This window comes from Mobula birostris, chromosome 1, assembly GCF_030028105.1.
Source record: "Mobula birostris isolate sMobBir1 chromosome 1, sMobBir1.hap1, whole genome shotgun sequence".
Lineage (NCBI taxonomy): Eukaryota > Metazoa > Chordata > Chondrichthyes > Myliobatiformes > Myliobatidae > Mobula > Mobula birostris.
Genome location: NC_092370.1, coordinates 203,134,660 through 203,149,156, shown reverse-complemented (window position 1 = coordinate 203,149,156; position 14,497 = coordinate 203,134,660). Strand labels below are relative to the sequence as shown.

The following is a 14,497-nucleotide window of genomic DNA, read 5'->3' as shown; positions in this document are numbered from 1 at the left end:
TTTCTATATATGATAATACTCCTTTTAAAGTTTCAGACTCTTTTAGATATTTAGGTATTGTAATTACTAAAAAATATAAGGATCTTTATAAAGCTAATTTTGTTCCCTTAGTAGACTCTATGAAGTATTTATTTAGTAGATGGAGTCCATTTACATTTTCACCTGTTGGTCGTATTCATATAGTTAAAATGATGATTCTACCGAAATTTTTATATTTATTTCAGAATATTCCTGTTTTTTTGACTAGGAAGTTTTTTGATCGGATTGATTCTATTATTTTATCTTTTATTTGGAATAATAAAAGACCAAGAATTAGTAAATATCATTTACAAAAATTGAAAAAGGACAGAGGTCTTGCTTTGCCTAATTTTAGAATGTATTATTGGGCTGCTAATCTGCGATATATGTCTTTTTGGTTATACTGGGTTGATAAGAATGATTGGCCAATTTGGGTAGATCTGGAACTAAAAGTTGTAAAACAGTTTTATTTAACTTCGTTATTGGGGGCTCCTTTACCAATGCAATTAGGTAAAGTTGTTAATTTAAACTTATATCCTGTGGTTAAGTATTCTTTACAAATTTGGCTCCAGTTCCGCAATTCTTTTAATCTTAAAAAATTTAAACTTTGTAGTTTAATTTACCGAAATTACTTTTTTAAGCCTTCTTTGAGTGATCCAATTTTTCTACTTCGGGAAAATAAAGGTATTAATTCTTTTTTGGATTTATTTAAAGAAGATAGATTGATGTCCTTTGAACAATTAACTGATAAATATTCTCTTTCATATTCACACTTTCTGCAATGCCTTCAAGTTAGACATTTTTTTACAAAAATATTTAAGTAATTTCCCTTACATATTGGAGGCTGATCTGTTAGATACTATTATGAGTATGAATCCTCTGATTCTATTGGAAGAATTTATAATTTATTATTACAATGGGATAAGCGTCCTTTGTCTAAGATTAAACAGGATTGGGAAAAGGAACTTAATTTGACTTTTATGATGGAGGATTGGATGCGGATATTGAAGTTCGTTAACTCTTCAATTTGTGCTAGCCACTCATTGATTCAATTTAAAATTGTACATCATTATCATCTGACAAAGGAGAGACTTTCTAAAATCTTTCCTAATGTTGATAGTCACTGTGATAGATGTAAAACTGAGATAGCTACACTGACACATATGTTTTGGTCTTGTTCTAATTGGAACAGTTCTGGAAGTCGGTTTTCTCAACAATTTCTAAAGCACTTAAAATTAATTTACAACCTAATAAATTAACTGTGCTTTTTGGAATAGTTCCTCAGAATATTCATGGTATTTCTGTGTCTGACCAACATGTTACTGCATTGATAGCTAGGAGGGCCATTTTGTTGAAGTGGAAGGATAGATCAGCTCCCACTTTGTCACAATGGTTCTCTCAAGTGATGCTATGTCTTAGTTTGGAGAAAATTAGAAGTTGAACCTTTGAACCTTTACTTGATTTTGAGAAAAGATGGGGCTCATTTGCTCGTTATTATCATTTGAGTTAATTGATATAATTTTTCCACGATCTAATTGTAAATTCTTTTAGTATATTTTCTTTTCTTGCCAGCGGGCTGATGTTTATTTTTAGAAGCTTTTTGTATGACGCATGGCTCCGGGGTTGTACACCTAGTGGGTTCTCTTTTTTTCTCTCACTTTTCTGCTCAGGTTTTTTTTTGTTATCACAAAATTTTGTTTTCAATCTTTAAGATGATGGGTTTTTTTTGAGGCATTGTAAGTGTTGTTACTTCAATATACTCATGTTATTTTCCTATATATATATATATATATATATATATATATACAATAAAAAGATTTGAAAAGAAAGAAAGATGAGTTCTCTGAACTTCCCCTTCCTGAATTCCACAATCAACTCCTTGTTTCTACTGACTTTGAGTGCAAGGTTGTTGTTGAGATACCACTCAACCAGCCAATCTATCTCATTCCTGTACATCTCTAGTCACCTTCTGAGATTCTGCCAACAATAGTGGTGTCAATTACAAAGTTATAGTTCTGTAATTGTGGATTCTGAAGGGTTTCATTTGAGGATCACACACTCCAGAGACTGACACCAGGACAATTCATGTTCGTTCATTTATTATGCGGAGACAGATTTGCTGATAGGAAAAAATAAAGCTGAGGGTGTTGCATGACTTAAACTTCCCAATCCTAATCTCCATGAATATTAGTTATATCAAGATATGTGAACAGGTAGCATTAGGTAGCAGTGAGAACACCAATGCAAAACCTGTGTTGCTTCTGGAGTAGACTGAAGGATCACAATAGAATCCTGTAATAGGGTATCAATAAGCCTACCAAAAAGATGGTAGGCCCTGGAAACACATGCAACAGATTTTGTGTCCCTTTGCTTGGCTTTGGAAAAGAAGGGATAACTGGATACACATACATTAGTGAAATTCTGTTCCTTAATCTTTATATGTTCACAAAATGGCATGGTTTGTATAGCTGGAGAGAGTTTATGGACTGCACACATATGATGACTCTTCTTCCTGCAATAATTGATCAACACTTCTCTGCTTGACCCAAACATGGACATGAGTGAGTGATGTATTTGTTCCGCAGACAAATGAAACAAACAGCTGCAGCAGCAGATTTTCTGCTTAAGAGAGATTGAGTTCTTCAAAGCTTCCCAACTGGCAGCCATTGGAGATCTATGGCAAGACTTGTCTAAAAGCATCTTCAAATCAGCTGACAAGAGTAATCCATCTTATTTATCAATGCAGATGTGGACTTGGAGCCTAATGGAATGGCAATTTGAGTTCTCTAACAAGTACCGCTAACTTTTTGGACAGTAGCATATGTCAAACGTTTGCTTATGTTCCTTAGTGTGCCATGCCAGTGGAATATGGGAATCTAGTGATTCTTGAAACATCTCCACAATCTCTTCAGCTCCACTTTCAGGAAACTGCTATTCAAAATACTCTAATATTGTGGCACTTTTTCCCTTTTATTGCTCAGTAGATGGAGTAATCTAGGCACATTCCTAATTCTGGTGAGACATGTCAAATCCTAGTTTTCTTAAGTGGTGCAATGATTACAATCCCTTCTGGTTTTACAAAGAAGCAGGGCTTTGCCTTACTTTGCAATTGGTGACTTCAAATTATATAGCTTGACCCAACATCCTCATCACTACAATCTATGGTTCTCCCTATGGAAGTTATATTAGTTTAACAGATAACGGAAATGTTGTATGTGGTATTTCTTAGAAGCCTTGGGCTAGATTTGATTTTTATACAATGACATAGAGATCACACTAACAAGCTGTTTCAATGACACTGAATCTAATCAGTGAGCTTCAGAAATTGAATGAAACTCTCAGAAATGGGTGACATAAAAATTAAAGGTGGGCTATTAGGGAGAATGGAAAACAGGCAAGATCATGCAAGAAAACCCAGCTGTTGATATCTACATTATTTTATGGATCGCAAAAGTACTCTTGCTTCCCATAAATTGAAACAAAATTACCTGTAGGACATTGAAATAAATACCCTATAAATGTAAGGCCATCTTTAATTTTTTTTCAGCTCTGATGTTGGATTATTAGCATGAAGTATTGAGTCTTTTTCTTATTCCACAGAGTAGTCTGACCTGCAGAGGTCAGCTTTTTCCATTACATTTTGGATTTCTATTGTATTTTTCCTTTACATTACCCTGGGGACATTCTTTGGCTGGACAGTTCTGGACAGAGCACAATGCTTGCACTATCATGTATATTTCTAGAATAACAATCTCGAGCATTTCAAATGATCCAGCAGCCAAATGATTCCCTACAAGTTTACCTCTTAAAGAGACATTTGCCTCTTGTTACCATCATTATCGGTAATGCAAGAACAGCATGTCAGTGTCTTTCAAATAAAAACAAATTTGATGACACAAAGGTTGAGGATGTTGTGCATAGTCTGGAGGGTTGTCAGAGGTTATAGCAGGACATCGATAGGGAGCAGAATTGGACTGAGAAATGGCAGGTGGAGTTCAACCCAGATAAGTGCGAAGTGGTTCATTTTGGTAGGTCAAATTTGAAGACAGAATACGGTATTTATGGTAAGACTCTTGGCGGTGTGGAGGATCAGGGATATTTTGGGGTCCAAGTCCATGCTGTGCAGGTTGACAGTGTTGTTAAGAAGGTATATGATATGTTGGCATTCAATTCATCAACCATGGAAGTGAGTTCAAGAGCCATGAGGTAATGTTATAGCTGTATAAGACCTTGGTCAGAACTCACTTGGAGTACTGTGTTCAGTTCTGATCACCTCACTACAGGAAGGATGTGGATACTATAGAAAGAGTGCAGGGGAGATTTACAAGGATGTTGCATGGATTGGGGAGCATGCCTTATGAGAATAGGTTGAGTGAATTTGGCCTTTTCTCCTTGGAGCGACAGAGGATGAGAGGTGACCTGTTACCGGCGTATAAGATGACGAGAGGCATTGATTATGTGGATAGCCAGAGGCTTTTTCCCAGGGCTGAAATGGCGAAAATGAGAGGGCATAGTTTTAAGGTGTTTGGAAGTAGGTACAGAGGGGATGTCAGGGGTAAATTTTTCACACGGGGAGTGGTGGGTACATGGAATGCACTGCCGGTGACGGTGGTGTAGATGGTGTGATGAAAAACCAAGTTATCAGAAGATTGATACTGATAAGAGAGATAAGGGAGACAATGGAGAAGCGTTCAAAATGTTAATGAGAGAGGAGAGAGATAACGGAAAAGAAACGCAATTAAGAGTATTGACAGACTGGTTGCTTTGAACCTGAACTGTTTGAAGTTTGATGGACGGGTGATACCCCAGCAGGGGGATAAAAAGAACAGGTTCGTTAAGGCACGACACACACCACGAGATCACGAGATAACGAGACCCTGGAAGAGCGGGGTGCCCCCACAAGTTGGTGAGTTTGGAGGTCTGATCACGGGACCGACCATAGACGCACAGGGTGAAAAGGTACGATCGGTGGGAACCTGGTGTGTGTGTCTGCCCTTGCCTGGGTGCCGGGTTCACTGCGGAAGAATGGTCGTATCCGGGACGAGGGGTCACAGTCGGTGACCACAGAAGACATAAAAGGGTTCGTCCGAAAGCTAACTGCGAAGAACAAAGGTCTGTGTGAATCAGAATTTGCATATTATCTCTCTCTCTCTCTCTCTCTCCCCGATGGCACAACAGCAATTACTGCGAACTGTCCTAAGCTGAACTGAACTCTGCGTCACATGAGACTGATCATTTTACCCCTATACTGCGATAGAGCTTGTTTGATTCCTATTACCATAGTTCTGTGTACATGTGTGTTTTATCATTGCTAATCTGTTGCATTCATATCCTTACGATTAGAGTACTGTGTTACTTATTTCTTTAATAAAACTTTCTTAGTTCCGGTAATCCAGACTCCAACTAAGTGGTCCATTTCTGCTGGTTTGGCAACCCAGTTACGGCGTACATAACAACGGATACGATAGGGTCTTTTAAGAGACTCTTAGACAGGTACATGAAGATTAGAAAAATAGAGGTCTATGCGGTAGGGTAATTCTAGGCAGTTTCTTGAGTAGGTTACATGGCTGGTATAACTTTGTGGGCCGAAGGGCCTGTAATGTACTTTAGATTTTTATGTTCTAGGTACTTACAAAGTGATAAAATTACTTCAACAACCATTGCTACGTTACGGTACGTATTAAAAAATTATTCAGGAATGTCCTTACACCTGTTCTTTGATGAGTTTGGAATGAATCTTGGCTACACCATTCACTGCATGTGAACCCACAATGCAGAGGTGTGCCATATTTATCTTCTTTTCTGAACTCTCTTCTATCAGACTCATTCGAGTTAAACGCTGGTCATCTCTAGGATAGCGAGTTTTGATTTTCTGTAGAAGACATTTTAAATTGTTGTAAACAGAATACTGTTTGTGAATGAATACAGTTATTAGATTCACACAGCATACAAACAGCCCCTCTGACCTATCACATCAAGGACCAGTCAATACTGATCCCATTCACCAGCACTTGGTCCATACCTTACTATGAGTAACCCCACTTTTCCTTTGGTAATGCATTCAAGTCTTCAACCACTGGATGAAAATATTTTCCTGTAGATCGCTTTAAACCTCTTATTCCCCTTAAACCTATTTCCTCTGGCCTTCAGCACCTCTGCCATGGGAAAGGTTCCTTACTCTCTAACTATGTATGTAAATCTTTACCAAGGACTCTTGTTTCCACTGTTCTAAGGAAAACAAATGTGGATTATCCAGCCTCTCCTCTTATTTGAAACTTCTGTTCCAGGAAACATGATGGTGAAACTCCTCAGCCCTCTTTCCTTTTTTTTTGGTGTGTGCCTGCGTATGTATGAGTGAGTCTGTGCGGGTGCGTCTGCATGCGCGTGCGTGCGCATTTGTATGTGTCCATGATGATGTCTTTTTCATGGCTTTTTTACAAGGCGTGGAGCGAGAGACAGACTGTGTGGCGCGCCACTCCTCACACACATATTTTTGCAGTATTTTTCCCTTTATTTTATGAGGTCGAGTTGCGATCTCAACACTCAACCCAGCACGGATGGAAAGCGTACTCGGGAGCGGACCCGACTGGTTTCGAACCTGGGAACCTCCGCTCCCGGGTTCGGCGCTGATGTCGTTGTGCCACCAGCTGGCCCCTCAGCCCTCTTTCCAGTGCAATCGCATTACTTTGTATACTATAGAAACCAAAACTGCAAATAATGTTCCAGATGTAGCCTTACCCAAGTTATTACAAAGTTGTATCAAAAATCTCCCTGCACTTATATGATTTTCCTAAATAATGATGGCAAGCATTCCATATACCTCCATTGTCAGTATATCTATCTGTGCTATTATCTTCTGGGACCCTTGTAGTTTATTCTAATGTCCCTTTATTCTTCATCTGTCCTTAGGGGCTTACCATTCATAGTACAGTCAAGAACACCTAACTGTTCCCTGATCTCTTACATCTGCAGGAAGTGTGTCCAGTTGCAGCTCCTTGCATGCATTGCATGGACCCATCGGAGCAACAGTTATAAGTTTTGGGAAGCATACAAGAAGCAGAGGGTTACAGATAAGAGTTTCATGGAGGTCGTCATACCAAGATTCAGTCAGATAGATGGGTGGCCCTTCAAGAGGTGAATGCAGATAGTGTGGGAGTCTCCTGTGGCTATCCTCCTCTCAAACAAATACAGTGGATTCTGGTTAATGGAGCCATCGGTTAATTGGGATAGCTGGTTATTTGGGATAACTCATAAAGAACAAAACTAATCAAGAAAATGGCCAGGATTCCCTTTGTTTATTTGGGACACTTAGTTTGATTAGGAATAGTCAGCATGGCTTTGTCAAAGGCAGTTTGTGCCTTACGAACCTGAATGAATTTTTTGAGGATGTGACTAAACGCGTTGATGAAGGTAGAGCAGTAGATGTAGTGTATATGGATTTCAGCAAGGCATTTGATAAGGTACCCCATGCCAGGCTTACTGAGAAAGTAAGGAGGCGTGGGATCCAAGGGGACCTTGCTTTATGGATCCAGAATTAGCATGCCCACAGAAGGCAAAGAGTGGTTGTAGACAGGTCATATTCTGCATGGAGTTCGGTGACCAGTGGTGTGCCTCAGGGAGCTGTTCTGGGACCCCTTCTCTTCGTGATTTTTATAAATGACCTGGATGAGGAAGTGGAGGGAGGGATGGGTTAGTAAATTTGCTGATGACACGAAGGTTGGGGATGTTGTGGATAGTGTGGTGGGCTGTCACACTTGACCACTGCTACTCTCCCTTCCGTAACGCTTACAAAGTTCTCCTTCGTCCAGCTTTTGGAAAATCAGATCACTCTTTGATCCTGCTTTTGCCGATGTACAGGTAGAAGCTGAAACAAGAGGTGGCCATGGTTAAAACCGTCCACTGCTGGTCCGACCAATCGGTCTCCATGCTGCAGGACTGCTTCAATGACATCGACTGGAATGTTTTCCATGATGAGGATGTCTCCGAGTTTACGGATGGAATCACATGGTTCATCTGGAAGTGCAACAACAATGTTGTCCCTCAGAAGTCGGTAAAGGTCTTCCTGAACCAGAAACTCTGGATCAATAGTTCTGTGCAAACAGCACTTACTATGTGACACAGAGCTTAAGTTACCAGTAAGCAGCAGGAGCTCAAGAAAAGCAGCTACAATTTGCGCAAAACTATCAAAGCTGCAAAACAACAATACAGGGACAAGATTGAGTCAAGATTCACTACGAGTAGTACACATGACTTGTGGCGAGGGTTGCATACCATCGCAGACTTCAAAGCCAAATGTAGTGGTGCCACCAACATCGCGGCCTCTCTCCCAGATGAGCTCAATCACTTTTACGCTTGGTTCGATGTCACTAACTCTGAGTCTCCGAGGAAAGCCACCACTACAACCTGCAACCTGGTCATCTCTGAGACTGAGGTACGCAGATGTTTCCGAGTGGACAGTTGCAAGGCTGCGGGACCGGACAGCATCCCAGGGTGAGTACTCAGGATGTGCGCAGCACAACTGGCAGGTGTGTTTACAGACACCCCCTCCCAGTGTACAGTGCCCTCTTGCTTCAAATTATCACCATCGTCCCTGTACCAAAAAAGACCAAGGTAACATGTCTGTATGACTGGCGTCCTGTCGCACTCACCTCAACAATAAGCAAACGCTTTGAGAGGCTGCTCAAGGACTACTTCAGTAGCACGCTACCACCCAAATTGGACTCCCAACAATTCGCCTACCGATACAACTGATTGACAGACAACTCAATAGCCACTGCTCTACATACTGTCCTTACACATCTGGAGAAGAAGATTGCTTATGTGAGAATGCTGTTCTTGGACCACAGTTCAGCATTCAACACCATAATTCCCTCCAGGCTCGACAGGAAGCTCAGAGACCTCGGTCTTGATCCTGCTTTGTGCAGCTGGATCTTGGACTACCTGTCAGATTGCCGGCAGGTGGTAAGAGTGGGCTCCCTCACCTCCAACCCTCTGACTCAACATAGGAACTCCTCAGAACTGTGTACTAAGTCCCCTCCTTTACTCCCTGTATACCCATGACTGTGTCGCCACCCACAGCACTAAACTGGAATTAAATTTGATGGCAACACTACATTGATTGGCCGAATCTCAAACAATAACGAGGTGGCCTACGGGGAAGAAGTCATCTCTCTAACACAGGGGTGTCAAGAAAATAACCTCTCCCTCAATGTCGCAAAAACAAAGGAGCTGCTTGTGAATGGGCTAACCCCTATTGACATCAATGGATCTGGGGTTGAGAGGGTAAACAGCTTCAAGTTCCTCGGCATCTACATCAGTGAGGGCCTCATGTGGTCTGTACACACCAGCTGCGTGGTGAAAAAGGCACAACAGTGCCTCTTCACCTCAGACGGTTGAGGAAGTTTGGTATGGGCCCCCAAATCCTAAGAACTTTCTAAAGGGGTACAATTGAGAGCAGCCTGACTGACTGCATCACTGCCTGGTATGAGAACTGTACCTCCCTTAATTGCAAGGTTCTGCAGAGAGTGGTGCGGACAGCTCAGAGCATCTGTAATTGTGAACTTCCCATGATTCAGGATGTTTACAAAGACAAGTGTGAAAAAAGGGCCTGAAGGATCACTGGGGACCCAAGTCATCCCAACCACAATCTATTCTAGCTGCTACCATCCATGAAATGGTACTGCAGCATAAAAGCCAGGACTAACAGGTTCCGGGACAGCTTCTTCCATCAGGCCATCAGACTGATTAACTCATGCTGATTTGAGTGTATTTCTATGTTATATTGACTGTTCTATTTATTATAAATCATTATAAATTACTATGATTGCATATTGCACATTTAGACAGAGTCATAATGTAAAGACTTCTCATATATGTGAAAGATGTAAGAAATAAAGTCAATTCAAATCAAAAGAATGAACTTTTGAGAGTACAAAGCTTGTATGTGCCTGTCAGAATAAAAGGTAACGATAACAAGTATAGAGAACCCAAGATCCACAAACTGGACTGTCTGGGTCAGCCTACTGTCTCTGCCTGCTCATGCCCTACTGAAATCATGTCCTCATATTTTGATTCAATTCTACCTCCCTTGGTTCATTCCTTTCCCACCTACATCTGCGACACTTCTCATGCCCCCGATCTTCTCAGTATCTTTCAATTCCCTGGCCCTAACCACTTCATCTTCACCATGCATGTTTAGTCCCAATACACATCTATCCCCTATCAGGAAGGTCTCAAATCCCTCCACTTCTTTCTTGACAGAAGAACCAACCAATCCCCCTCCATCACCACCCTCCTCCATCTGGCAAAACTAGTCTTCACCCTGAACAATGTTTCCTTTGGCTCCTCCCACTTTCTCAAAACCCACGGGGTAGCCATGGGCACTCGCATGGGCCCAAGGTATGCTTGCCTCTTTGTCGGCTATGTAGGACAGTCTACGTTCAAAGCCTTCTATGGTTATACTCCCCAACTCTTATTCCACTACATTGAGAACTGCATTAGCGCTGTTTCATGCATTCGTGCTGAGCTCGTCAATTTCATCAACTTTGCCTCTAACTTCCACCCTGCTCTTAAGTTCACTTGGGCCATCTCGGACACCTCCTTTCCCTTTCTTGATCCCTCTGTCTCCATCTCTGGAGACAAACTGTCACCCAACATCTTTTATAAACCTCATTCCCATAGGTATCTCAACTAGATCTCTTCTCACCCTTTCTCCTGTAAGAATGCTATTCCCTCTTCACAGTTTCTTTGTCTCTGCCACTGCCGCATCCGTTCTTAGGATGCAACTTTCTATTTCAGTACATTAGCGACACTCACAACACGCTGGAGGAACTCAGCAGGTTGGGCAGAATCTGTGGAAACAATCAGTCGATGTTTCGGGCCAGAACCCTTCGTCAGGACTGTAGGGGGAAGGGGCAGAGACCCTATAAAGAAGGTGGGGGGAGGGTGGGAAGGAGAAGGCTGGTAGGTTCCAGGTGAAAAACCAGTAAGGGGAAAGATAAAGGGGTGGGAGAGGGGAAGCAGGGAGGTGATAGGCAGGAAAGGTGAAGAGGGAATAGGGGAAAGCACAGTGGGTAGTAGAAGGAGGTGGAACCATAGCGATGTCCTCCTTCTTTAAAGAATAGGGCTTCCCTCCTTCTATTATAGGTGCTTCCCTTACCCACATTTCCTCCAATTCTCATACATCGGCACTCGCCCATCTTCCCGCCATCGTAATAGTGATGAGTTCCTCTTGTCTCTACCTTCCACCCCATCAGCCTCCGCATCCTACACATTATCCTCTGCTATTTCTGCCATGTCCAGAGGGACCCTACCACTAAACATATTTTTACTTCTCCCCCAACTCCCTTTTCCACAGAGATTGCCTCCTCCATGATTCCCTTGTCCATTTGTCCTTCCCCGCACTTAACTCTGCAAGCAGCCTAAGAGCTACACCTGCCCATCCACCTCCTCCCTCACCTCCATTCTGGGCTCCAAACATTCTTTCCAGGTGAGGCAAAACTTCACCTGCAAATTTGCCATTGTCATCTATTGTGTCTGGTGCTTCCGGTGCGGCCTCCTCTACATTGGTGAGGCTATCATAAATTGTGGGACCACTTCATCGAGCAGCTCCGCACTATCTGCCACAGGCGTGACTTCCTAGTGGCCAAACATTTCAATTCTGATTCCCATTCCTGTTTCAATGTATCAATCCATGGCCTCCTCTTGTGCCAAGATGAGGCCACCGTCAGGGTGGAGGAGCAACGCATTATCCCCACTCAAATCTTTTACTTCTTCTCAGCTGCCTATTACGTCCCCCTGGGTCTCCTCCTCTTTACCTTTCTATTGCTAGCCACTCTATTCTCCTATCAGATCGTTTCTTCTTCAGCCCTTGACCTTTCCCACCCTCCTGGCTTCATCTATCACCTTCAAACTGGTCTTTTACCCCTCCCCCAACCATTTAATTCAGGCATCTCCTCCCTTCCTTCTCAGTCCTGAAGGAGGGTCTTGGCCTGCAAAGTCGACTGTTTATTCATTTCCACAGATATTGCCTGACCTGCTGAGTTCCTCCAGCATTTTGTGTGTGTTACCGAAACACCTTCACCCTTTCTTCTTTCTTCCTCACTTAGCAGTTCTAGTGTATGCTCTGCTTTTTCGTCTTGTCTTATTGCATACTGGGAAACAGAGAGCAAGCATGGAAACCACACAGTTGAGATCTTGCTTCATCTGGATGCCTCACCTTAAAAAATACTATAGAAAGTACAATATACTTGTAGAACCATACCAAAAACCAATCAGCTGAAACCATTAACAACCAATGTGTAAGTAGCCAATGACTGCTTTAAATAGTGAGTAGCTCTTCCTTGTGATGTTAATTGCGAACACTTCTCAACCCTGTAATTCCATCATGGAGATGGATGAGGACCACAAAATCTATCTTCAAATTAAACATCCTTATATTGCTGTTACCTCAAAAGCAAAAAGATGCAAATTGCAAATATTCAAAAATTGGAAATCCAAACAGATTAGATGCTCAGCAAATCCAAATCCACTTCTGGAGACAGTATCAGAGTTAATGCTTCAAGTCATACCATTTTCACTGAGATATCAAGCCAAACACTCATTTTGCCTGCCGATTGATAATGCTGTAGCATTTTTATGCCTGTTTCTTCAGAGGCCTTGAGCTAAAACGCTGGCAACCAAGAAGTCATTAAAGAACTGAAGATTATGATAATTCACCACTGCTTTCAACAAGGAACACACATTAAACATATATAAATAAACATATTTTTCCTGTTAAAATAAAAGAAAATATAGAATCTATATAAAACAGAAACATTGGAAGTAATGAGGTCTGTGAAAGAAACATACTGTCATTATTTCCATAATAATGGAAATATTATGGATCAACTATCTGGACCTGCCTCTCAGTTTTTTTCTGCACCACCTTACTTTCCATTTTTCTATTTCCTATTTATGATTTATAATTTCAATTTTTAATATTTACTATTGATTTGTAATCCAGGGAGCGGGAAGCGCAGAATCAAATATCACTATGATGATTGTATGTTCTAGTATCAATTGTTTGGCGACAATAAAGTATAAAGTATCATTGCCAATATACAAGGGCACAGTCTCCAGCATTAGTAGTAATACTATGCTATCTATTACACTGCCTACATCTGCATTATTCCCCATTTTCCCTCAACAAAGGATTGAAAAACAGAATTAATATATTTATTTAAGCTTGTAGAATCGCACACTTACATCCAGATGCCTTCTGTTAATTTCATATATAATCTCCAGGTGCCTGGGTAAGACTTTCTCAAATAAATGCACAGGCCAACGTTCAAGGGCCTCAGGCAAAACTGTGTGATTAGTATATGCAAACGTATTCTTGGTGATAGTCCAAGCCTGAAAAATAACATAAGTATTTTACTGCTCTATTGATTTCACATTTTAATTCATGGCTCTGTACTTAATGTTTAACAAGTTTCAGCATTCAAAGTGCTTTCACCAAAATCTGAGTTCTTGTAACTTATATTTTTAGTTCTGATTCTTATATTTTTAGCTTGAATCCAATTATACTAACTTGGATGAGATAAGATTAATATTGTCACCACCAAATAAACCATTGAGGAATTTGGTTAACTATGGAAACTTTCATGTTGAAAGCAAATTGGTGTTTAGAGTCCTTTTGTAGCCATTGGTCTCATATTTTGAAGCTACTAGGCTCTAATACAACTTACTTTGTTTACATGGTCTAACCTGATCCCAATCAAGCTTCTCAAGGTCCACTAAAATCCTCATTAACTCAGGAATTGCCAAGGCAGGATGGGTGTCATTCAGCTGAATTGCCACCTACAAATAATATAAAGAGGAATCATAAATATAACCTTATCATATTCATATCCATCAAGGATAAAATTTTAGTCTTTGTGCAATGCTCAAATTTATTAGAAAAGACTCAGTATTGTTCGGGAATAGTACCTCTGTCCAACAAAGCACTGTGTAGTTTCCTGGCAACATTGTGGTTTGTCATTCCGCTCACTTTGCTCTCTTCAACAGAGCAGGTAGGGAATAGGGGACGGAATCAAAATCGTGTTTATTATTATTGACATATGGCATGAAATTTGTTGTTTTGTGGCAGCAGTAAAGTACAAGCTATAAAAATTACTGTAACAGAGAAACTAGGAATGAGTAAGGGCTGGCTATATAGAGTACACAGGATGAGGATCTCGAATAATAACATAGTTATTAGGCTACATCTGCAACTATGTTTCCATCTTGATCTTCTTTAACTGTGCTTCATTACATTACCTAGATTTTCCAGGTTTTGCTCCCACTCTGTTACTTTGTTTTAATCTGTCACAATTCTTCTGCAGCTTAAACAAAAACTGCAGTGCTGAAAATCTGACATGAAAAACATTCTACAAATTTTGCCAGTATTTTTTGTTCGTGTAATCTCCCTCACTTCCTTTGATACACAATATTGTTTGTT

General features: G+C 40.9%; 1 protein-coding gene across 7 annotated transcripts in view; it reads right to left on the bottom strand.

Annotated features, from left to right (window-relative positions):
- Nucleotides 1–14,497, bottom strand: part of pygl (phosphorylase, glycogen, liver) — a 129,117-nt gene that overhangs the window by 47,918 nt on the left and 66,702 nt on the right. For 5 of the 7 annotated variants that reach the window (XM_072269163.1, XM_072269190.1, XM_072269217.1 and 2 more), the window contains 3 exons: nt 13,765–13,857; nt 13,264–13,410; nt 5,727–5,890 (listed from right to left, as the gene is read on the bottom strand). In XM_072269163.1, the coding sequence (XP_072125264.1) occupies nt 5,727–5,890; nt 13,264–13,410; nt 13,765–13,857 (404 nt within the window). The remainder of the gene's footprint in view (nt 1–5,726; nt 5,891–13,263; nt 13,411–13,764; nt 13,858–14,497) is intronic. The other 2 variants (XM_072269172.1, XM_072269210.1) reach the window with 1 other exon arrangement.